A 26198-nucleotide genomic window follows, 5' to 3' on the forward strand; every position below is an offset into this window, starting at 1 on the left:
TCTCCTAAAGTCATAAGTTAATAGAGACTTTGAAAAATCAAATTAATTAGTACAATATTCTTGCTAGGTGGTAATACAGTTTATGCATAAATATTTTCCTTAAGAGAGAATCCCCCTGGCCGGTTGGCTCAGTGGTAGAGCGTCGGCCTGGCGTGCAGAAGTCCTGGGTTCGATTCCTGGCTAGGGCACACAGGAGAAGCGCCCATCTGCTTCTCCACCCCTCCCCCTCTCCTTCCTCTCTGTCTCTCTCTTTCCTTCCCGCAGCAAGGCTCCATTGGAGCAAAGATGGCCCGGGCGCTGGGGATGGCTCCTTGGCCTCTGCCCCAGGCGCTAGAGTGGCTCTGGTCGCGGCAGAGCGAGGCCCCGGAGGGGCAGAGCATCGCCCCCTGGTGGGCAGAGCGTCGCCCCCCTGGTGGGCGTGCCGGGTGGATCCCGGTCGGGCGCATGCGGGAGTCTGACTGTCTCTCCCCGTTTCCAGCTTCAGAAAAAAATACCAAAAAAAAAAAAAAGAGAACCCACTATTTCCACAGCAGCTCACCACATTTCTGGACAGCTCCCAGTACAGAATGCTCTCAATGAACTCGAATTGAGCACAATGAAAACAGCAGTTAGCTAGTTCTGAGCAGTTACAGCGGCCCTGGTCCTGTGCGAAGAGCTTTCCACCTATCTGCTCATCTAATCTAACCTAGGAAGTGGGTACAACCATCATCACCATTGAGAGATATCAGTACTGAGGCCCTGAAAACAGGAGACTGGCCCGAGGTCACACACAACTAAAAGTGGCAGAGCCAAGATCAACCCAGGCAGAGCGAGTCCCTGCTCTTAACCATGACCTGTCCTCCTGTGGCTGTCACCTCTGCACCAGATGCACGGAGAGCAAGCCTGACTGGCCCCCCCGCCACCCCATACCTGCAAATACCCAAAAACCTCTTTTATAGCAACACACATTATTTGTTCACCTAGCTGGAAAAGGAACTCTAGTTAATTTGACTTTTCATCATCCCTCTTCATTCTGGTCTCTTTGGAAGGTTCCTGTTCATTCATGTGCATGTTGAAGTGTGTCACCTAGAGAGAAACTTCATGTGTAAAATCAAATTAATGACAGCACTTCCCCAAAAGGTTCTGTGTGAAGATTAATTAGGTTATTCGTGGAAAGCCCTAGAAATTAGAAATGGCATATTACAGGCAAAGTAAGCCAGCTGAAAACCATTAGCTATTATTTGCCTTATACTTCAAATGTTGCAGCCTATGATCACAACATTAACCAGATAGAATTTACCATCAATTTAAATTAGGTTTTAAAAAAATGAGAACTGGTGGTTAAGTCTTTCTCCCCTATCCAGACAGTGTTTTGTTTTGTTCTCCTTTTCAACAGATACTGCACTTCATCTTGACTATGGTTATGCTTCTCCTGATTAAGGTCAGCCCACGCTCCCAGGCACTGAAGGTCATTTTGAATCTTGTTAATCATCCCCTTTACTTGGTTTCACATCATCAGCAAATTAGAGAACTGGGCCCTGAAAATCTTGGTGAGGTAAAGCTCTGGTCTTCTCTATTAGAAAGTCCCTTTGACATGGACTCACTGTTTCATCTTATCTCAGCAACCAAGGATAAATAAGGTCACTATCTTGACCACAATAATCTTGTGCCAGCATTCCTAAGTACAAATTTCCATTTCTGTGACCTCCATGAGACTTCCCAGCCCTGTCTCACAGTGGGCTAGGAGCAAAGGGAAGTTGTTAGAAGTGTAGCTTGGAAGGTGTCAGTCAAATAAGTTTGTAAATATGATGTATATGTTTGCTCGCTTACAGTTTGCATTGGGTGTGGGAGACAGGCTGTAGGCTGGCAAGGTCATTATAGCCTAAGGCTCAGTCTTAAGACTAAGCCTTTCTCACCCTTTTAATACTAAGATCTTCTCAAAACTAGGTTTTTCCCCACACTGCTGCATGATGTAGGATGGTGCACTTTATGAGTAATTCCATTTATGCCTCAGATAAGTGGCTTTGTATCAGAGACCTCCTTATTTGTATATTGGCTTAAAGGCTTTAATTTTCTACACTATAAGATAAGGCAGACCAGGGGGCTCTCTCGCTCAGATCCTACCATCAGCATTGCAGAGGAGAGGCAGTCAAGATGGTGGAGTGCTGAAGGAGAAGCCAGTTTGTGCAGAGAGGAGGAGATGAATAAGGCTGGTGAACAGAGGTGAATAAGGCTGGTGAGGTAGAAACCTTTGATTCTAGGAATATTCGGATGAGTCAGCAGCTTGGGAGCCCTGAATGGAAAGGGAAGTGTTTTCCCACTGTGTGTATTTCTTGCCCGCTGGGTGCAAGCTAGGATTAAAGGTAATGGCCCACCAGATCTTGGCTCTGTTGTTTCATTACCGTCTGTCCGAATCAAATGCGAACCTGCATGGGCCAGGCGGCTGTGATGGTGGCCACAGCTACTGGCCTTACATCCACCCTGTCAGGGACCTGACCACAAGAAACCAAAAGTCCACAGAGGCATGGATCCAAGGTCGCTGGCTCCAGCAAGGGGTTACTCGGTCTGCTGAAGGCCCACGGTCAAGGCACATATGAGAGCAATCAATGTATAACTAAGCTGTCGCAATGAAAAACTGATGATAGGCCAGAACGGAAGGAAGGAAGGAAGGAAGGAAGGAAGGAAGGAAGGAAGGAAGGAAGGAAGGAAGGAAGGAAGGAAAAGAGTCAGTCTTTAGCAAAAGTCCTGCTAGAAAGCCAACATCTTTTGTTATTAAATGGGCAGAGAAGTATGTAATACATATTAGAACACTTTTTACAATGTCTCTAATCTAAAAACTCCCTGCACCTAAAGTGAGAACACATTGGTGATTTTTTAAAAAATAAATGTTTATTTTATTGATTTGGGAGAGAGGGAGGGAGAGAGCAGGAGATAGGAACATCTGTCCCTGTATGTGCCCTGACCAGGGATCAAACTAGCAAACTCTGTGCCTCAGAACTATACTGTAACCCAGTGGTCAGCAAACTCATTAGTCAACAGAGCCAAATATCAACAGTACAATGATTGAAATTTCTTTTAAGAGCCAAATTTTTTAAACTTAAACTATATAGGTAGGTACATTCCTTATCGAGGTAGCGCCCGCACGTGGTATTTTGTGGAAGAGCCACACTCAAGGGGCCAAAGAGCCACATGTGGCTCGTGAGCCACAGTTTGCCAGACCAGGGCCCTAACCAACTGAGGTATCTGGCCAGAGCACATAAGTGATTTAAACTAAAAATGTAACACAAGCTCATCTTAATCCTCATAATGCTAGATAGATAAGGGTTAACCATAGTCTCTTGGCCTTTTGGTTGAACCCAGAAGAGAGAAGGCAGCCTCAAAGGGCATGTACATGACAGGAAAACCTCCCAGGCTTCTGGGAGGGGACAGTGCAGTCACTGAGCAGAAGTGGAACCAGCCAGGGCATAACCCCATGTCCCCTCCAAACACCCACTTCATTCAAATTCCTTTCTCTCCTGTCACTCTCACATGGGATGCCTCTGCTAAGCTTTCATTAAAAATCAGGTTCTGAAGTAAAAAAATGTCTGGATATCCTGGGTTAGATTAATCACAGGTGTATACATATGAACTGGTACTATGGACAAAGAGAAGATGGGCTTTTTGTTTCTTTCCTTTTTTTCCAAAATACGAAATGCCCCACGAACTTACATACCACCCTTGCACAGGGTGGTACGTAATATTAATATTCTCTGTATTGTTCCAAATTTAGTGTTTGTGCTGCCCAATTGAGCAAGGCCTTTATCTTTCAGTACCAGCCGACTGGTTCTTCTTAAATGCATTTTAATTCAGAAGGAGAAGACCTGTATTGTATTTATCAACAGCTAAATCCAAGTGGAATTATTTTATTCCTAATCATATTTTTTAAAAGATAAAAAGTATCAAAAGGCAATAGGAATCAGTAAGAGCCAGGAGGCTAGTCTGCTCACCTGCTGTCCCCAGCATTTGCCACATACAGCTTCCCCAGGAGGCAGATCACAATGAGGGCCGTGCAGCCGCCGGATATATTGTATGAACTCCTCTCTCGTTCTATCTGTAGGTCCTGGAGAAGAAAACAAACAAGTGCTGGATTGTACAGGAACCTGTATCAAAAACTTTCTTAGCATCGCTCCCTAAGGGTCTGAATGTGCTTCAAAGAAGAGATAAGAGAATCCTCAGAACTGACTTTTCCACAACCAATAAGCATTTCTGGAGAGGATACTGGCATAGAGTCTGGCCCGCCAGACCATCTGCGGACCAGAGACAGGAAACAAGAGATGGCAAACAGATATAACCAGGCAAAAAATGAAAAGAATAAACCAACTGTATCCAATTAATATCACAGCTTATGGGAAACTTAGTCTCTGTGTGGACTGCCTGAGCTACCATGTGGGAAATAGAACAGAGGGGCTGATAATGCCACGTGCTTGGACCTGATCAATGGTTTTAATACCAAAGTCTCCAATCAATGGCTTCTTTTCTTTTCTTTTTTTTTTTTTTGAGGCACAGACAAATAGAGTCAGAGAGAGGAAAAGATAGGAACAGACAGACAGACAGGAAGGGAGAGAGATGAGAAACATCAATTCTTCGTTGTGGCTCCTCAGTTGTTCATTGATTGCTTTCTCATATGTGCCTTGACCGGGGGGGGGGGGGGGGGGCTACAGCAGACCAAGTGACTCCTTGCTTGAGCCAGTGACCCTGGGCTCAAGCTGGTGAGCCTTGCTCAAACCAGATGAGCACACGCTCAAGCTCATGAGCTCAGGGTCTAGAACCTGGGGGTCCTCCACATCCCAGTCCAACACTCTATCCACTGCGCCACTGCCTGGTCAGGCTCAATGGCTTCTTTTACAGATAGGTAAGAGAGGTGACTTGAAGGACGGTGTCCTTTATTCAATGCAGACAGGACTCAACCTCTTGTTATTTTTTTTTTTTAATTCCATTGAGTTGAGAGAAAGGGAAGAGAGGGAGGGGAAGAGAGGGAGAGAGAAAGAGAGAAGCATCAACCCATTGTACCATTTAGTTGTGGACTCATTGGTTGCTCTTCACCTCTGGCACACTGGGTCAATGCTTTCTCCACTGAGCTACCCGGCTAGGTCCAACCTCCTGTCTTACCGATCAAAGATCTAAGCTCCAGGACTCTGGTCTGACTTCCTCTTCCCACTAATTCACAGTAGGGATGCACATGCCTAGTAACCCTCAACTTTCACTGAACACACCCTCTACGTCAGGTAGTGTGCTAAGCACTTTACACACAGAATCTCATCTCGTCCATCCTCACAACCATATCATTAACCTCACTGTTCAGATGCAGAGAAGTGGAGTAACCTTCATAGACTATGTTTTTACTTGCCACCTAATGATGCATCCCCAAGAAGAGTAAAAACAGACCAACATTTCTATTGACAGATATGCGTCATTCTCAAGACAGATGTCTTCATCAAATTCTATGTCAGTGACAGCAGCAAAAGTCCCGTCGCCTCAGAAAATGTGAGTTGAGTTAGGAAAATAAACTGAACACTAGCTAAAATAATGCCAAACATCCCAGCAGTAATCTACCGATGGGGCAGAGGCAGGAAGAATGTAGGTTGGGCGCTAAGTACAGAAGAAAAAGAAATGGTGCCTGGCTGATTGTGAGGGTGCCAGTGGCAGACTGAGGGCTAGGGCACTTTCTTAGAGACCCACAGAATTAGACCTCAGTGGCTTCAGCCAGCTCCTCATAGAAAGGGTAAGAGAATTTAGTAATCCAGCATTTATCAGCAATTGCTTTACTCCAGGGGCCAGAAGCTGTAATACAAAGTTAGATAAATCACCAGTGGGCAACTGGAAACAAAGGATCGTGAGCTGAGGCTACAGAACAGAATCACCGTTAAAAAGGAAGGAGAGGAAAAGTACAAAGACAGGAGCTTGGAGAAACCAACATCCTGGGAATGAAGTGAGGGAGGGGGGAAAGGGGAGGGGGAGGGGAGGGGGGGAGGAAGGCTGGGGTGCCAAGGGGAGTGGGAAGAGAATGCGGACGTGGGATATAGTAGTTTGCAAGTGAAGAAAAGTTCCAACAAGGGGGTAAGTGAACAGCAGCCTCAGAAACTGCACCAGGCTCCACCCTTGTGGTGCACACAGCTGACTCTCCTTTGCCATGTCTTTGCACAAGACTCGTAGGATCAGGAGGTGCCTGGCCCAGAGTTCAATAGATTCAGGTGAGAAGTGGTGATAAAATTAGGTACAGCTCCAAGAGGAGGTGCTGGGGAGGAAATGAAGCCGGGTCTAGAAGGACTCCCACCTGAGCGCTGGCTCGCTCAGTTATGCTGCGGCTGTGTTGCCTGCACTGGAAAGATCACTCCTGTCTGGACAGTTGGGCGTTTTTATTGTGAAATTATTGAAAATAAATATTTTTTCTCTTTGTTGATTTTTTCCCCACTAGTAGGTTGGTTCAATAACAAATATGTGAGACCTTAAAAAAAATAAAAAGCTGCACAAGGGTCAAGCATGAGGACTCCCTTCAAGGACAACATGGGATTTTACAAATTTACTTAAAATGGTATAAGTTAGCCTTCTTAAAGGACTGTGGTGAGTGTTGGAATCCATGGGAGTCCGAAAGACCAGAGTAACAGGCTTTACTGAAAGGAAGAAAGGAACCCTGCCAGGCACTTCTCCTAGGGGAGAAGAGCACCGGTTACAGACTAGGGGCGAGTTATATAGTGTTTGGGAGAGCCTGAGGGGATACTGAGGCAAAAGTCCTGGTATGTCCGGAATGCTCCTCCTTGGGGGGCTTCGAGCATGTGGGTGTTGAACGAAAAGTCCTGGTATGTCCGGAACCCCTCCTTGGAATTCCTCTGTCTCAGGGTCAATAGTCCAGTAAGGGTGAGGTCTGACAGATAAGCGGAACATCAAGAGGGCAGTTTGGAATTCACGTATCTATCAGTGAGGACTACATTAGATGGTGTGTGTGAGGGGCTTAGTAGGACATCCGTCCCTCCCACAGCTGGAATCCAGGACTGGGAGCAGAGACCTCTCTTCCTCGCTGCTTAGACCCTCAGCACCCACACCAGGCCAGCAGAAGGTGGTTTAATAAATGCCTACTAAGTGGGCAAATAAAGTCATACATTCAAAATGTCCCTGGTTTTCAAAATGATTTCCCACCACCTTACCTCTGCTGTGACTTGAGAACCGTGTTCCACAATTCACAAACAACAGCTTACAATGCAAACAAAGGCTCACTGAGATGACAGGCAGGAACCCACAGTCAGTTAAAATGAAGTCGCATGACAAGAGCTGAATGGGTGGTTCTCAGAACCTGCCCAGGGATGGCTGGAGGCTGAGAGAAGAGGTCTGGATGGAGGCCGGAGAGGGGTCATAGAGAAGCGAAAGAGGAGGAAAAAAGCATCAAGCCAGCGGAACCTCCAAACAAGTATAAAACAGAACCAATAACCCTATCCACAAAAAAGTTTGTGGGTAGATGTACTCACCCCCCCATTTAAATAAATAAAGATGATATTATGATGCATATTTCATCATATTAACATATAAATTGGTATGTAAAGTCCACACCCAATATTATTATAGCTTTTAATATATCGGAAGGAAGTGCTCTAGCTATAGAAACTATCCTTTCACATCCAGAATCAATATTTGTTTAAATACCTAAAGTCAGAATGAAAGACAATTTTTCTTAAAAATCCCTGAGCACCCAACTGTTTGCATGCTGCACGTGGCGGGGGGATGAATGATTCCCGACAGCCTTAAATCACTGGTGCGATCCAAAGCAGGGAAACGCTGTGGTACAAAGTCCGCAGCAAGGATGTCCTCTGGGACTCAAGTTTATTCTTCATCATACATGCAATGTTATCATGGTTTGCATCACAAGAAAATCTGATTATACAATTATGTAATCTTTACAAAAAAAATTGAGGCAGAGTGTTCAACACTAAGATTTTCTGCTATGGCAGTATTTATATTTGCCTTTAATTTTGGGGAAAACATTCGAATTAGCTTGCCCAGTTATCCTTTGTTATTATATCAATAGTGATTCAATCATTCTTCTTCTAATTAATTTCATCATTTCTTTCCTCTTTTCCTGTTTCAACTACTTTCTCTCTCTAGCTCTCCCAGTATAAGGAATGCTAAATTTGGCAGCACTTTTACATAAATAATGGACTAAAGCCTAGCTACACTTCATCCAAGAAACTTGGCTGACACGTTCATGCTTTCAACCACCACCTCCATTTGGGTGGTAGCATACCTGTGCGGAAGTGCGCGCAGGCGCACAAGCACACACGCTAACTGCGGGTGTGCTCTCTGGAATCACAGTGACAAAGATTTGAAAGTTGTGTTTCCATAGACTTCGCCACCCTGAAGGATTCACTGATATTAAATTACACTCTTCTAGTTCTCCAAAAACTGGGTGTAACTAGACCATATTCTAAAAATAATTGCTTCCCTCTCCCCTCCCTAGAAGCTAAAATAGCATTTATTTTTTTGTATGCCACCTTCTCCTCTGTAAAAGATGTTTCACAAACTCTTAGTACTAAAAGGAACATTAAAGAATCATCTGGATGGTTCTTTTACTACCAGATCTAACATGATAAATGAAGTTAATAAAGACATTTACCATTAAGTCAACTATTTTCTTCAAACTCTCAACTTTTCCAATTAGCTTATGCCTCTCAAAGTCTAGGTAAAATATACAAAAATATGTAAAATTATTATTATTTTTAAAAACCTTCCGTTTTTGTTTTTTTTTTTAAATCAATGCAATCATGGGAAAAATGACGCACTGCTTTGTGGTAAACAGACCAATTTGGAATATTTCCTCATTTTAGCTAAAACTATTTGGCTAAACTGTTTTAGTTAACATGAGCAAACCTCAAGACTCAAATTTAGAAAAACTAGCAAAAAATATGTACATTATCATACCTCTTCAAGTAGGGTCTAAAAGGATCAACTAAAATGACTTGAGATTCAATTAATGAGATAATTGATTATCTGCTCCACCAAAAGTCCTGCAGACCTCCCAAGGCTACTTTCTACTTAGAAGGACTGATTTATCCTGTGTTATGTCTGCCTAAATATTTCTAGCTTTATGTTTACATCAAAGAATGAATCCAATTTTTAAGACTTGAGGACAATTAAAGGAAAAAAGAGATATGTGTCCAATGGGACTAGTTCAGCAGGAAAGAATTGCAAGACAGAAAATACATGGCTCGGGATGGTTGTAATTCGGTTTGAAAGTCCCAGAGATGACGCAACACCATGATCATTCTTTGTTTTCTACCAATTTCAGGTTGCAAAAGAAAAGAAACATCAGGCAGCAAAAGGAAGCGAGTGTGGGGTACTTTCAAAAGAACTTGGCAGCTCCCCCTAACTTGGTTAAAACGTCGTTCTGAACACATTGCTAATAGTGTCAGTCACAAATAATATGATTCTGCATGGTTTTAGTATCTGGGTCCGATCTCGATTTATTCTGAGAACAAGCCAATCTGTCAGCCAGGCAATGGGAAAGGAAAAAAACAGCACTGCCTAATATTGCCACCTGCTGGTTGTTAGTGGAATCACATGCTTATTCCTTCTCAGAGGAACTTTCTGATACCCCAGAAACAAAGACAAACCAAAACTAACTCTAGCTTAAATACAGGCAGACGCGCAGGTCCACAACTTACCATGAAGATGCTAATTTTTAAAACACTACAATTTCTAAGCTATAAAACAGCTTTGCATACATCTTCCTCTTTTTCACTATAGTGTCACCATATGGGTTTTTTTTTGTTTGTTTTTTTTTGTTTGTTTTTACTGAGACAGAGAAAGAGTGAGAGAGAGGGATAGACAGGGACAGACAGACAGGAACGGAGAGATGAGAAGCATCAATCATTAGTTTTTCGTTGCGCATTGTAACACCTTAATTGTTCATTGATTGCCTTCTCATATGTGCCTTGACCGCGGGCCTTCAGCAGACCGAGTAACCCCTTGCTCGAGTTAGCGAGCTTGGGCTCAAGCTGGTGAGCTTTTGCTCAAACCAGATGAGCCCTCACTGAAGCTGGCGACCTCAGGGTCTTGAACCTGGGTCTTCTGCATCCCAGTCCGATGCTCCATCCACTGCGCCACCACCTGGTCAGGCACCATATGGTTTTTACCAACAAAGCCAAACTGAGTGTATTTCCAACCATTTAATCAGTAACAGGTACAGGGACGGTAGTTTTACAAGTTAAAATATTGCCATTTTTCTCCCTTGTAACAACCAAATTTATAAAGCATTCCTCACCGTGGTGAAGAATCTATACCTGAACTGAAAAGGAAATAAGACAGATTTTTCATCTTCTCCTGCCTATGTCCAGAACTCAAATCCTGTAGGTTGCAGGCTAAAAGGCTAGTCACTGCTGACTTGGTTCTTATTCCTTGAAGGGCAAAGGTCTCCTGCAACTATATATAATGCAAGTGACTTCCTACAAGAATCTGAAATACTGACTATTCAATTGTGCAGTGAGGTGAAGAGGTGGGGGGAGGGCACTGACATCAGGCCTTAGGAGTTACTGGTTTTATTCACATCTATCATCTTGGGTCAAACAGTAACCTAAACACAACAGGTGACAAAACCTAGCTGCTAAAATTGGCACTGTCACAAAGCATTCCTGGAGAACAGGACTGATGTGACTGAAAAAGTTCTGACACTAGTCCTTTAAGAAGCCCTGGTTCATTTTCTGAGTGGTCACAGACAGGACTGGCTATGCAGCTTTCTCAAGATGAAGAAGGATCAAGATAAGATACAGTAAGGGTGCCACATGGCAAGCCTGCCTCTGCCAGAATGCACAGTATGAAAAGCTGTGGTCAGAGGTCACCTTCGTCCCAAGCCACGTGCTGCACCAGCACCCCAAGGACAGATGAGGAAAAGAGAAGCAGCGCCCTCCAAGAAGCTTCCAGTATTTGATACAACGGTTGACTTCCTTGTTTTTGGTGTGTTTTTGTTGTTGTTGTTGTTTTGTTTTTGTTTTTTTACAGAGACAGAGAGAGTCAGAGAGAGGGATAGTTAGGGACAGATGGGAGCGGAGAGAGATGAGAAGCATCAATCATTAGTTTTTCATTGCGACACCTTAGTTGTTCATTGATTGCCTTGACCGCGGGCCTTCAGCAGATCTAGTAACCCTTTGCTGAAGCCAGCGACCTTGGGTCCAAGCTGGTGAGCTTTGCTCAAACCAGATGAGCCCGTGCTCAAGCTGGCGACCTCGGGGTCTCGAACCTGGGTCTTCCACATCCCAGTCCGACGCTCTATCCACTGCGCCACCGCCTGGTCAGGCGACTTCCTTGTTGAAAATATTTTTTCCCTACTTATGTTAGTCTATATATATTTTTTACCAATACCTACTTCTTCCTGGAAACAAGTACTGCTTATTTGGGCTTGATGTTTCTGAATATTTTTAACTGACTGGTCCTTTCAGATAGAAATCAACATTCCACCACCCTACCTAATGTTATTTAGAACATCAAAATAAATGAGATATTGTATATCTCTACGGTCATATAATTTGTGACGACAAATGTACCTAAATATAACAATCTGATCTATTACTTCTAGACCCCCATGGTGTCCAGAACAATGCCGTTTATAAAATATTAGTTCAATCTATACTAGTGGTTGAGAAGGGCATGAGGAGGTGGGGTGGGAGCTACATCTCATCAGTGAAGCAGAGCTGAGGTTAAGGTGCTGGGCTTGGGAAAGCTTCAAGAATTAAGAGAGAGAGAAAGCAAGAAAGCCACACAGCTGAAATGACTGGATCGTATTTAATGCCAAGTTTCCCTATTATACAGGATCAGAATGGCACATAACCTGCAAGACCGGAAGAACACTTAGAAACAGCAAAGCTAGAAAGTGGCTGGCTATTGTGAGGGAAAAAAATCAGGAACGGCTGGAAAGCCTGAGAAGGAACCAGCAAGATCAGGCCACCAAGATAAGGAAGTCAGCTGCATGTTGGGTGTCCCCAAAACCCAAAGTTTACCTTTAAACAATGCCTCTCAAAGGGATTGTCTTCTAATATTGAGAGGGACAGGAAAGAAAAAGTATTTTATATGAGCTGGCTATGGCCTTCTAAGCCATTACATCGAAAGCACACTGTGTAATTTCTGTGTTAGGGCTTCGGAAGCTCACCCCAAGCAACTGAATGGCTAAGTCTTGCACTGTATCTATGACACTGGAGTAAATTTCTTCTTAAGTCCCTCATTGAGCAAAGAAAAGCTAAGCATATATTTCTGTAATCAGAGTTAACGTAATACATCATTCACACAGAGACAGTATTAATGATTACTCTGGGCCAACAGGCATCAACTGGCTTAGCTGCTAGCAGGGCAGGAAGTAGGGCCACCCCACCAAGCACCATGAAAACCCAAGAATAAGTATGTCGTTTAATAAGGCCACACACAGTGCAAGGTCCAGGTGGGCCTCTGGGTCCAGGTGAGACCATCTGGGAAAAAACTCACATGTCAAAAGGAAGCTGAGAGGTGGACTGGATTGAGGAATAAGAGAGAGCCTTAAAGCCACAGATCTGCAGTATGGCACACCAGATCCGCCACAGGTGGGCTCCAGACCGCCTCTCCAGTCCACCTTCCGTTATCCTCACCTTTGAAATCTACCTTCTAACCATGGTGGACACCAGCTTGTTGCCTGTGGCCCATCTGAGTTCTCTCTCCAACATTTTTCACGCAAATGGTTTCCTCTGCTTTCCTCCTACACACCCCTGCCTCCACTGGGCCTCACTTATCCAGGGAAGCTTCCACACCTGACTCTTTTAATCACACCACTACATCATCCTGTGTTTCTCTTCTCCAGGTCCTTCCCATTTATAGCTTACTTAATGCCCAGCTTTGCCTCACTTGATTTGGTCAATGTTCTTTCCCCCGTTAGGCCTGGCATGCAGTTACTTGTCAATAAACACAGGGGTGGGCAAAAGTAGGCTTACAGTTTTCTGTATGGAAAATAATGCACTAGTTGATAAAGAATAATACTAGAATCAAATCTGTTTCACTGTTGGTCAAATAAGTTTGTAAATATGATATATAGGTTTGCTCGCTTATAGTTTGCAAGGTGTGGGAGATAGGCTGTAAGCAGGCAGGGTTGTTATACCCTAAGGCTTAGTGTTTTTGTTTTTTGGGTTTTTTTGTTTGTTTGTTTTTTACAGAGACAGAGAGAGTCAAAGAAAGGGCCAGATAGGGACAGGCAGACAGGAACGGAGAGAGATGAGAAGCATCAATCATTAATTTTTCGTTGTGACACCCACCTTAGTTCATTGATTGCTTTCTCATATGTGCCTTGACTGTGGGCCTTCAGCAGACTGAGTAACCCCTTGCTTGAGCCAGCGACCTTGGGTCCAAGCTGGTGAGCTTTGCTCAAACCAGATGAGCCCACACTCAAGCTGGTGACCTCAGGGTCTCAAGCCTGGGTCCTCTGCATCTCAGTCCAACGCTCTATCCACAGCGCCACCACCCAGTCAGGCCCTAAGGCTTAGTTTTAAGACTAAGCCTTTCCCACCCTAAGTGACTTTGTATCAGAGACTTCCTTGTTTGTATATTGGATTAAAGGTTTTGATTTCTACACTATAAAACGGGGCAGACCGGGAGCTTGCTCTCTCTTGGTTCCTGAGATTAGCTTTAGAGAGGAGAGCAGATAAAGGAGAGCAGAGAAAGACCATGTGAAGGAGAGGAGAAGCAGCCAAGTTGGCGGAGTGCTGAAGGAGAAGCCAGTTAGTGCAGAGTTTGTGCAGAGAGAAGGAGATGGGGAACAGAAATGAATAAGGCTGGTGAGGTAGAAAACTTTGATTCTAGGAAACTTGGATAAGTCAGTGGCTTTGGGAGCCCTAAATGGAAAGGGAAGTGTTTTCCCACTCTGTATTTCTTGCCCGCTGGGTGGAAGCTAGGATTAAAGCTAATAATGGCCCACCGGTTCTTGGCTCTGTTGTTTCATTACTATCTGTCCGAATCAAATGTGAACCTACACGGGCCAGGTGGCTGTGATGGTGGCCGTGGCTACTGGCTTTTTTACATTCACATACTCAGAACTGGAAACCTGCTTTTGCCTACCTCTGTATTTGTGTGTACTTGAATGAACTACACAGAAAAATGAAACTATTTTTTGCTGATAATTAAGTTTCCAAGATAAATTTCAGGTAATCAAACTGGCTTGTTAAAAGCTGAAAAAATATAAACAACAAGAATGAGGCTCCTGTTACTAAGTATCTTTCTGAATGGGCCTCTCATTTCAAGCAGAGTTGTAGATGGTAACACTGAGCCATTAACAGGCAGAAAAGCCTGAGGCTCTGCAGAGGCCTGACACAATGTGACACTGGCCTCTGGTGGATAAAACTGAGAATACAGCAGAGTTCCAAGTAACAGTAGACCATGTCACCGCACTGGCAATGGCTGAAAAATGAAAAACCCCAAATTTCTTTTGCTTTTCGCGTTTCTCCCATTAGGGCTATAAGCCCATGGTCAAACTTTTACCTCAAATATAAGCATTCTGAACACCAGTGTCTAGACACACTCATTCACATCAGAGCTTCCCATGATAGCTGGAGAGTGAGAACTGTTAAGAACTAAATAAACCTCAGCAGGAGTCAATTTTACTACCTTGATTCCATTTTTCCTAATTCAGCTTTTCCAGCCTCGTGGTGTTCTTCTCAGGACTGGAGACTCCCAGACACTCCTAAGATAAAGGGGCATTTTAAACCACCTGCTGCTCACAGGGAAAATGTTATCTGTGTGACAGGAGAGAGACACTGGGACCAAAAAAGGGATGAGTTCAAGTGAAGAACGGGTGTAAGTTTGAGGGGCAAATATATGAGTTATTTTTGCTTAATAAACAAATCAGATGATGCTGTGTAATATTATTTACTCATCAGCGCACCTCCGATTCCACCTACTCGCCTTACTCAAGTCCTACTCTATCTTTACATATCTCTTCCTCTTTATCCGCCTGCAGGCTGCTGCTCGCTCCACGGAGAAACTAGTTAGAACCCAAACCACTGACTCAGTGCAAGTGATCTCAGAGAGGGGAGAGGAGGGAGCAGAGCAGCCCCCACCTTCCTTGCAGTCTCAACAGGCACAGGAACAGCAGCGAGGCTGATAGGGAAGGAGGCTGAAGTCATTGATCAGACACATTCAAATTTAAATGTATTGAATACAAACAAATCCCTGTTTCCAAGCAAAACAATGAGTCTTGGATATTGGCCGGTACTTTTTTTTTTTTTTTTTTAAAGCAGTGAGCACCACCTTGCCAATCATGGTAAAAGAGCTCTTCTCAGATCAGATTTGTAAAAGGGGGGTCACTTTGAGCACTGTACTAAAGCTCTGTTTCTCCAAACATCTGGAACCCATACACATGCACAGACCAGATGGCAACCATGCTCATTTCAATTAAGTGGAAATGAACCAGCTGGCATTAATATGCGCCTGCCGAAAGGCAAGCAGTAATGCATACATTTATTTAATAAGCTTGTTGCCTCACACACTACCCCTCACTTTCATCTTTTTAATTTTGGCCAGAATGCAATGCCAGGAACTCGACGTTGCTGCCAACTCCTACTGAGAATGGAAACCATATCATAAAAGGGAGACATCACAGTGGAGCCAGGTGGAACCACGCAACAAGTGGACAGGTCAGAGACACGCCCTACCAGGGAACCTTCAAGAAGTAGGGGTTTGGCCCAAGTGCCCTCCCTGCCACTGGGGCCCTGGACTCTTCAGCCCCACCTACCATTTCTTTGAATGCACTCTCAAGAGCCCCGATGACCAGACACTCGTGTGGAATCTTCTTCTGTGTGAAGAAGCGCGTGGGCGGGGTGCTGGGGGAGCCTGGGGTGCCCACCCCTCCACGGAGCGAGGCAGCGCGAGTCAGGGTGCGGCCGCTGGCAGATGTGTTCTCGGGTTCCTCGCCCAGGCAGGTAGGCGGGAGGACGGCCGAGTTCTTCAGGATCTCCACGATGTCCTGCAGCTGCGCCGTGACGTGGTGCTGCAGCAGGCGCGCCGCCACCACTGCGGCCCCGGACCCCGCGTGACCATCAAACAGAGACCAGTAGTGGCAGGAAACACCTTCTGATTCCTGGTGGGAGAGGGTGACAGGGAGGCGTGAGAGCCGCAGTAGCCACTGTCCCCTGGCTGTCTGTCTTTGGTCTGCACACAGTGAGGTCAAAACAGATACTCAGGGAAGGGTCCCCATATTTGTCACCGCTGTGACCACCACCCAAGGGATGAAGCGGTCCCTGCCTCTCCAGGGGGTTGGAGGGACCTCAAATTACCACGTGCTCAGTTACCACCTGGGGAGGGGCAAGCTCTACTTTAATTTGATGTGTAGGTGTTTGAGGTGAAACTCCAAACAGATGTGTTTAGAAATCCAGCTTTTATATCTACTTCTCAACTGGAGTCTTTGGAGAAAGGCCCTTTTTCCCAAGTTCTTCAAGGGAAAATAAGTAGACTCATTTTCCTGCTTTAGGGTCCTTCCACTCTCACTTAACGGCATCATCTTCTTGGGTCTCGATCCTGAATTTTTAAAACATGTGCTTCCCTGAGACACCCAGTTTAGTCCAGGCTTTATAAGATGCCACCAATTCACATCATCACCATCCATTGACGCAGTGAGGAACCTCAGCGCATTCCCAGACCTTTTCATCTCTTTACTGGGAAGAAAATAAAGATGCCACCAATTCAAATCTTCTTTTCCCGTTTCCTTCCTCCCCCCAGGTTCACAGCTGTCGCTCAGCACCTGCTTCCCCTCCCACCCTGAAGCTACCCTTAAAACCACGCTCCCTTCCCTCCCATGGACTTAGTACCTGCCAGCTGATTCTTAGATAATTTCAGGATGAACAGTTTTAAAAACCACGTTTGAATCACACATGTCTAAAATCTTAGTGGGGGGCAGGGAGGGGGCAGAGAGAAGAGAAGCTCAATTATGATATAGCTGTAGGAGAAAGATATTAAATACTGAAATTAAATAGGTAAGGTTCATACAGCATCCACTTCTGACTGCTAGGCTTATCTATTCTGCAATAAATACTGGGTTCTTTTTAGAGCGGAAGCCATCAAATAAAGTGTTTTTGGTCCATGTAATGCGGGTGGTCATAGCCAGGCAGGTTCACAACAGTGGATTCGGGCAAATGGTAGAGGAACTGCAGAACTGGAAAGCATAGGATCATTTCTCTTTATTAGAGTCTTCCAATGGCAGGGGAGCAAATAGGCAGAGGAGTAAATAGGTAGGGAAAAACTTCTCCCGTTAGCAGGTGAACAAAGCAAAATCACCCCTCGAAGCGGCAGGCAAGCCAACAGGAAAACAGCCACTCCCAGTGACCCAGTGACGCTCAAGCAATCTCAGAAAACTGCCTTGAGGGAAAACACCATAGCCCTGTGTATGCTACACACGTGGCTCTGCCATGTGCCCATGCACCCATCATGCAAAGTGCCAGCGAGCAAGCCTAACACAGCTGTTTCCCTACAGTCCATCTTATTTTTTTATTTGGAATTTATTTAATATACAACATTGTGTAAATTTAAGGTGTGCAATATGTTGACTTGATACATTTATATGTTGTAATATGATTACCACTATAGCAATAGGTAGGACCTCTATCACATCATGCAATTGTTTTACTCTTTGTGGTTAGCATAACTGAGACCCAATCTTTTAGCAAGTGTGAATATTATAATACAATATTGATTCTATATTTACCATATTATGCATTATATCTCATTGCAAGTTTGTCTCCTTAAACAACATCTCTCCTACCCCCTACCCCGGTAACCACCATTTTAGGTCTTAGAATGGTGCTGGAAGGTACTGTATAGTTATGGTGACATATATCATTACTCTATTTGTGCCCTTTAATACTTTTTAACTCAATTCTGTGCTAGGTGCTAAGAGATCAAGTAGTAGGTTTCTTTGTTTTGGTTTTTGTTTGTTGTTTTTTGTCAAATATTTATTGAGCACTCTTTACATGACACACAAAAAAGTAGGCAGTGGGGATAAGACTGGATAAAAGAGACATCAGATATGGACTAATATTAATAATCCAGCAGGAGGGGGCTAGACACTGATCAAAAAATCACACAAATAAACAGAATATGAAAATTTGGGTGAGGACTACAAGAAGAGGTTCTTAGAGCTGTGAGGCCAGCCTGCAGAGGGGCACAATGGAGGCAGCTTCCTGAAGACATGAGGACCAGGATGCCTGAAAGGAAACAAGATAAGGCAAGAAGGGGAGAGAACGCTGAGCAGCCATAAGAGCAGGTACAAAGGCCCTGTGGTAGGAAGATGCCTGATGAGTAAGAGGAAACTGAACCATTGCCACGTGATTCAAAAGGGAACTGAGGGAGGAGAGGAGGGGGCTGAGATCACAGTTGAGACGGAAGTAGCAGCTAAACCACTCAGTCCTGCCAAGACTTGAAGAACTTTGGCTTTAGCCTAATGTTGAAAAAATGGCTATGTTAGGCTTGCTTGCTTGTACTTTGCCTGTTTAGTGCGTGAACACGTGGGAGAGCCTATGTGTATAGTCTATGTAAGGCTATGGGTGCTTGCCCTCAGTGCAGATTGACAACTGACTGCCTGCTGCCACCATGAAGGGCCGTTTTACTGTTTGTTTGCTTGCTGCCATGAAAAGAGGTTTTCCCCTGCCAGTTTGCTCGTCATTGTAAGACTATTAAACAGGAATGGCCCAATGCTTGTTGGCTCCAGAGTTTCTCTGTCAGCCCAAATCCAATGTGGACCTACCTGGCCTCAGCCACTGACATTACATCTGGGAAAGTGGGCAGGATTCAGATCACACAGGTATGGAGCCCCAATACTCTTGAAGGGTGGGATAGAGGAGTGGTTCTCCAGCATATGGTTCCCTGTAGCTATCCTTTTGGGGGCCACTAGCTGGGTGTTTACTACAGCCCTGTGAGAAGAAACCGAGAGCTCTGTGCAAGAGGCTGCCCAAGGTCAAAAGCTCCAGGATAAGTTGCTGACTGAGCATCAACAACGACATGAGCTGGAACGGTCACTGGAGGAAGAGTGCAGATTTGAGAACTGAAGTTCAGACTACAGGCTGAGAAACAGTGATGGCTTGAACTGAAACAAGCACTAGAGCCGTGATGGCGAACCGTTTTATAAAAACCACCCACTTTTGCAGTGCTGGTCTACCTGGTCCCTCCTGCCCACTAGTGGGCATTCCAGCCTTCATGGTGGGCCAATCACGGCGCCGTTTGGTTGCTCCGCTACGCCCACTGTGAAACATGGAACGCCCAGTAGTGGGCAGGAGGGACCAGGTTGACCAGCACTGCAAAAGTGGGTGGTTTTTATAAAACGGTTCGCCATCACAGCACTAGAGAAGGAGGCTGACTAGTTTTGAGAGCTGCAGTGTGAAATGCAGGCTGAACACCAATGACACTTGGAACTGGAACAATCTCTAGAGAAGAAATTATGGGTTTGCGAACTGCAATTTGCCCTGGAACCTGAACATTGGCAGCTACAGCTGTTAGAGAAACAACTGCAGGTTCAAGAGCTCAAGAATCAGCTTCAGGCTGAGAGCTGGCAGCCATAGGAGCCAAAATGGTTGCTATGGAAGGAGCAGGAGCAGCACCTGTGCCAGCAGAGTGGCTCTGAGTCAAGAGCAAGTGGTTCCAAGTCCTCTTCTTATGAGCAGGAAGATTACACTGAAACTGTCGTCCATAGACTCAGAGTCCAGCTGGTGGTCATTAAGAATGTAAAAACCCAGCAGCCAAGAGTGCCTCAGGGCAGGCACAACCCGCTCCACACTGAATACACTGTGGTGCGACCCTATACCCAGACAGGGTTGATGGAATTAGGGGCAAAATTCAGGCAGAAACCCACCAAGTCCCTTGCAGCCTAGTTGCTGTGGTTGTGGGACATATGGGTGGATGGCATCGTGCTCTCCCGAACAGAGATGGAGAAACTGGCCACTATTACCATCTGTTCCTCCTTGAGGCAGCATCTTCAGAACTGCCATGACAACCCAGGAAACCATACCCTATTAGAGTGCATGATGGCTGCCATTGGTATGGTCTGGCAGAATGCTGGAGACTTGCCAGGGGCAGTGAGTCAGTGGCAGTCGTATACTGAGCTGCAACAAGTCCTTTGGGAAGTAGGTATGAGGAATGCTGCTTTCAACCTGAGGTCCCATGGGGCAGATGAGGAACTGTTTACAGCAGGAATGAAGATCTTATTCTCTGTAGCACCCCATCAACCCTTTTTGGTTCACTAGTGGTTCACTAACAACCTATCAGTGCAGTTACACAGATGGTGGCAGATTTGAGGGAGGTGGAGGCAGCACTAAACCATAAGGATATGCAGGCTGTTGCCATGCTGTCCCCCTTCCCCCATGATTAACAAGAGAAACTGGTCTATAAAGGTTATCCAAATACAGATATTGGTAGATTTGATTGTGGCCAGGGCAGATATCTAATCCTTTTAGAGCTTTGGTGTGCCAATTGTGGTGCCATTTGGTTGTTCTGCTACCGCCCACCATGAAAGCTGGAATGCCCACTAGTGGGTGGGAGGGACCAGGTTGACCAACACTGCAAAAGTGGGTGGTTTTTATAAAAAGGTTCGCCATCACAGGCCTAGGGACTTGTCTAATTGGGATAGGCAGGGAGCTGTAGGCCCCATGTGAAACTGGTAATCCACTGGTCCCCTTATAATGTGCAGCAGGTGTTGGCATTAGAAGATAATAGGTGCTTTTTTGCAGCAGCAGCAGCAGCAGCAGCTAAGAGAACTGTCAAGGCAGCACAGGCCTTGAATGTCTTTGACCCCACCAAGCCCTGTAAGCTTGCTGAGTGTTTTAGATGGGGCTTGAGTCAACAGACAGTTTATGGAAAGGTGCTGAGGTCCTTATCAAAGAGCTGTATGGCTAGTTGCCTGTAATGGACCTTCACCTTGGGTGATTTGTACAGACAGCTGCACTATCATGGACTGATTGATTATTGAGTGGAGTAATGGACTCCTGAAACAGGGATTGCAACTAGAGGGGGCACTGGCTCCCTTGCTGTATAGATACACTGTTGTAGACAGTAAAGAGAGATCCTGACAGGGGGCCTAGCACCTGAGGAGGCTCTCCTGCACCACGCTGCTGTTCCCATCCAGTTGCAGAGATGCACAAAGGATACTTTCTTCAATGGATATGGTCCTCCCATCTACTGTGAGATAGGAGGCTAGAGGTGACCCTCTAGTTCACTCCCTGGTCAGAGTACTCAGGGAGACATTGTGAAGGACACCTTTGTAATTATTGTCATTTTTAGTATAGCTTATGTCTTTGTAATTTGGTTGCTGTAGTTGGTACTGTTTCGTTTCTGTTCATGTAATGTACCTCACTCTCCATACAGGGACCATCATGGAAGATACTTGACACACAGATTGTGAGGCAAGGAACCCTAACGGGGTGGAATGTTGGAAAAACAGCTGTGTTAGGCTTGCTCGCTTGCACTTTGCATGACTAGTGTGTGAGCATGTGGCAGAGCCAAGTATGTATAGTTTAGGTAATGCTATGGGTGCTTACCCTCAGGGCAGATTGCGAATTGCCTGCCTGCTGCTGTGAGGGGCCGTTTTGCTGTTCATTTGCCTATTGCTATGAGAAGCGGTTTTCCCTGCTTGTTGGCTCATCTGCTGTTGTGAGACTAATAAATGGGAATGGCCCAATGCTTTCCAAATCCACAGTTCCTCTGCTGTCTGCCCAAACCCAGTGTGAACCTGCCTGGCCTTAGCCACCAGCATTGCACTGGGTCACAGAAGCAACACCTGAAGCTGGAATAACCCTCTTGCAACGAAGGATGAAAGCTGTAATGAGCAGGGTGGTACAGGCAGTCAGGAGCCTGGCCCTTGACATCTGCTCAGGATGCCACACAGGCCCTGGACAGCCTACCTCTGGGTGTCCTGTCATACAGGCTTCACGACCCTTTGACAGCCACTGTTGTTAGATTCTGTAACAGGAGCTGGGGACATAGAGAAGAAAGGATGTGCATGTGTATCTCGTGTCCTGAGATTTATGGCACGTGGGGCAGGAAGGAAGCATGTGAGGTAAGTAAGGCACAAGCACAGAAAAGAATGAGGAAGTAGAATAAAACTGAACCCCCAGAGAAAGGTGTGTGTGTATGTTTTTTAAAAGATTTTATTTATTAATTTTACAGAGCGAGGAACAAGAAGTATCCGCTCATAGTTGCTTCACTTTAGTTGTTCAATGACCGCTTGTCTTATGTGCCTTGACCAGACAAACCCAGGGTTTTGAACCAGCAACCTCAGCATTCCAGGTTGACACTCTATCCACTGCATCACCACAGGCCAGGCTGGAGAAAGGTTCTTAGTTTAAGGCACCCTTGGATAGAATTCAGGGAATCCATGAATCTATCTTTGTTTTCACAAACTTCTGAAATTTAGCATTTCCTCCTGTTATGACTGTTAAGGCAACAAAGCACCATAGTATCAGCAATACCTGGGCCTTGGTCATTCCACACATCTTGACATACTGTTCGTGCTTATCATAGCTGCTGGCCAGGATGGCAGCACTGATGAAACCCACCACTGGCCCCTGTCACTTGCTATATCAGTAAAGAAGATACTGTCATATTACATCTTCACAACTAGGGAAAAGTGGCAACAGGGAATTCTTGCTTATCGCATCTAATTCCCCAAAGAGCCCAGGCCGCCCGACTAACACCTGCATACATGGCCCTTCTGTGCTTGATTTAAACGAACACCCAGCAGACATCTCTGAGGAAGCTGCCGCAGGGGCAGGCGGGACGGAGGGGAGCAGCTGTCTCACTGTCCAGGTGCAGAGGCTTTTATACCAAACATCGTCACGTTCCTAGAGCCACAATTTAAACTGAAGAAGATCAAATCGCATGAAAACATGAGCTACACTGCCATGGAACACAACTACATTTTTAAAGAGCAATTCTAACATTCTTCTGACAAATATTCCAGCCATTTCCTCCACCAGGTGGAGCGTTGTGCAGCTACCACAACAACCAGGTGACAGTGTTCCGGGAGTTTCCAGGCAGTCAGGAGAAACCTGGAGGGGGGACTTCCGAGAGGGCCGGAGCACTCAGCACTCCCTTTGGAAAACCGCTTTGCACAGCAGTGCTACAAACTCTGGTCTGCTTAAGTCTAAAATGCAACTAATACTTTTTACAACTAATACTTGTAATTTTTCCAAAAAGAAGTTTGTTTCTGACTGAGTAATCCAGCACTGATTGAGTGGGGGTCAAGCCCAGACCAATTAAGTATCTCTGAAGGTGGGCTCCCACCCTTGAAACCTTTTAAAGCCCCCGCCCCTGAGATTATAATGAGCAGCCAAAGTTGAGAATCCCTCCTTCTCACGAATAGAGGGCTGTGCAGAAGTCAGGAGACCTACATTCTAGCCCCTACCTGCTGTCAGTTCACTGCGTGACCCTGGGTGAGTCACTTACACCTCCCTGGACTGACCCGATGACTGGTGTCCAGACTGGATCCCTGCTTCTGATGTGGCAGCTTAGGAGAGAGGAATTTAGTTGGTGCTGAAGTGATGAGTTCATTTGACAATTATTTCAACCAGAGTAGCACTGTTTTATCAGTTTCAAACGTCAGAGTTTTTGCAAGATTTTGGACAAAAAGATACAACTGTTTAAAAAAAGAAAATTGAAAGCCCTGGAACTACATAAAGCCAAGCCCGTCCAGAGGTTTCATATGATGAATGGTGGGTACAGGGTGCAGTGGGGGTTTCCAGAAGGAGGTGATATTTGAGATGAATTCTAAGACAGATGGGGGTTGAGCAAGGGAGTGTGGAAGTGGGACTCGGAGTCAAAGAGAGGAAGGGACTAAATCAGAGATTATACACTGGGGTTCAGAGACTGGAGCCAGCTCCTGAGCGGGTTGTTAGGCTGAGAAAAGAAATATGATCAGATTTTGTGTTTTAGAAAATACTACCCAGGTTAAAATTGAGGTTGAAAAGAAGTGGTTTCAAGTGCCAAGTGCACTTTGGGACTGGCTTCCTGTCCATGCGCCAGTGGGGTGTGGGGAAGGGTATTCAGCTTAACACAGGGGTTGACGGTGTAGAGCAGGGACTCTGATCCCAGCTGCATCACTTAGGTGGTGACCTCAAGCAGTCTCTGCTCCTCATTTTCTTCCCTACAAAGTGGGGATAATAACCATTCCTCATAGAGTTATTATTTATAGGCTTAGAGGAAGGCTTACTGAGCCAGCAGGTACGAAGCATTGAGAATACTGTGTGCTCTGTTGTGTAAGGTTTGCTAAGATAGAAAGGGTGCTCTGGACCCACTGGCTGTTCTGTGCTTCTGTCTCTCTTCCTCCTCACCAGCTGGCCTGGAACAGAAGCACGTGGTAAAGGCCCACTTCATGGTTGTTTTTACAGTATATCACTCATTTGAAGTTCCCTGCCACAGGACACTGAAGGTTTTGAAATCTCTTGATGGGCTGGGTTTAATCTAGTTCAAGGGCTTTCTTTTCTTTCTTTCTTTCTTTCTTTTCTTTTTTTTTTTTTAACAACAGTGGTATCCTTTTGTCCAAAATCTTGCAAAACCCTGACTGACATTTGTAACTGATAAAACTGTGCTGCTCTAGTTGAAATAATTGTCAAAGGAACTCATCACTTCATCACCTACTAAATTCCTCTCTCCTAAGCTGCCAAATCGGAATCGCGGATCCAGTCTGGACACCACTCATCCGGTCAGTCCAGGTAGGTTTAAGTGACTTACGCAGGGTCACGCAGTGAACTGACGGCAGATATGGGGATAGAACATAGGTCTCCTGACTTCTGCACAGTCCTCTTCATGAGAAGGAGGAATTCTCAACTTTGGCTGCTCGGGAAGTAAGAATTTTATGTGAGACCCTTTACATTTGCAAAAACAACAGAATATAATAAATTTAACCTACTTCAAGATTGTGGCTGACTTATCTACCTTTAGTTATGAGCTCTCAGCCCTGTGAGGCCATGTCTGTTGTGCAAGCAGAATCCTGGGGATCTCCGAGGTTCTCCAAGGAAACCAAAGGGACAGGACACTGCCTTCTCTGCCTGTACTTGACCTGCTGAGCCTAATGGCCCTTATGTGACCAGTGTGAGACACACACGCCACACTTCATCCTCTTCTTAGCTAAGGCCTGTCCTATCTTTTTAAGAAGGAAAATTAAACACACACACACACACACACACACACACACACACACACACACACACACACACCCGATTCCTCTGCCTGGAGAGTTGCAGTATTGAAAACATGAGTTTTTCTTCAGCTCTTATGCCCTACTGGGATGCACACTGTTATTGCTTTACTTTGAACCAGTGACTGAGGAGCTGAGGCACCTGCAGGGGAAGCTGGAGAGCTAGCTGTGTTCTTCACCCGCTTGACTCAGCAAAAGTACCAACGCAGGGATGTGACGGCCACAGGTTCACTCAGTATCCCTGCCACCCCACCACATGCACCCATGTTCCCACAGCTAGGGACACCATCTCATTTGTCATACTGTGAGCCACTTTAGAAACAAGAATACTCCCTCAATTTGGTATTAGCTCAGAGAAGATTTTGAGTTTATATGGTAAATAAACAAGGTTTCAGGTTTCACATTTAGCTAATGGTCCAAGGGTAATTCTGTCACAGGTATCAACACACCATAGTTATTTTAAAAGTTGGGTAATGTACACATGCACTTTCAAATGAGTTAACACAAACAAATCCTACCTGTCATGATATGTCTTAGCATAGAAAAAGCACAAGCTTTAGAGCAAGACAAACCTGGGTCCAGGAATTACTACCATGTCATCTTGGGTAAGTTTCATGCCTTCTCTCAACTGTCTCCTTATTTAAAGAACAAGATAAAACCAGGATACAGACTTCATAGGAAAAAAAGGATTCATTCATTTAAGACACACCCTGGCGTCTCCTCTCCCATGTGCCAGGCTCATACTGGACCTGGGCTGCAGCAGGGAGAGAGAACAGCATGGTGCCCAATCTCCTGAGGCTGACGATCTACAACGTGACCAGTAACTCCCAGTGTCTTAGAAAGCAGAGGTGCATGGTACCATGGGAGTGGAAGATTTGTATTAAATGTGCAGGCCCTGGACGGTTGGCTCAGTGGTAGAGCATCATCCTGGCGTGTGGAAGTTCTGGGTTGGATTCCTGGTCAGGGCACACAAAAGAAGCAACCATCTGCTTCTCCACTCCGCCCCATTCTCTTT

The 26198-nt window shown here is 45.3% G+C and overlaps 1 protein-coding gene across 3 annotated transcripts in view; it reads right to left on the reverse strand.

Moving 5' to 3' along the window:
* PPM1H (protein phosphatase, Mg2+/Mn2+ dependent 1H) overlaps positions 1–26198 on the reverse strand; it is a 372339-nt gene that overhangs the window by 177473 nt on the left and 168668 nt on the right. For all 3 annotated transcript variants that reach the window (XM_066258890.1, XM_066258891.1, XM_066258889.1), the window contains exons 3-4: positions 15743–16087; positions 3966–4078 (exon numbers count right to left, since the gene is read on the reverse strand). In XM_066258890.1, coding sequence (XP_066114987.1) covers positions 3966–4078; positions 15743–16087 — 458 coding nt within the window. The remainder of the gene's footprint in view (positions 1–3965; positions 4079–15742; positions 16088–26198) is intronic.

Source organism: Saccopteryx bilineata, chromosome 2 (assembly GCF_036850765.1).
Source record: "Saccopteryx bilineata isolate mSacBil1 chromosome 2, mSacBil1_pri_phased_curated, whole genome shotgun sequence".
In the NCBI taxonomy this organism is placed as follows: domain Eukaryota; kingdom Metazoa; phylum Chordata; class Mammalia; order Chiroptera; family Emballonuridae; genus Saccopteryx; species Saccopteryx bilineata.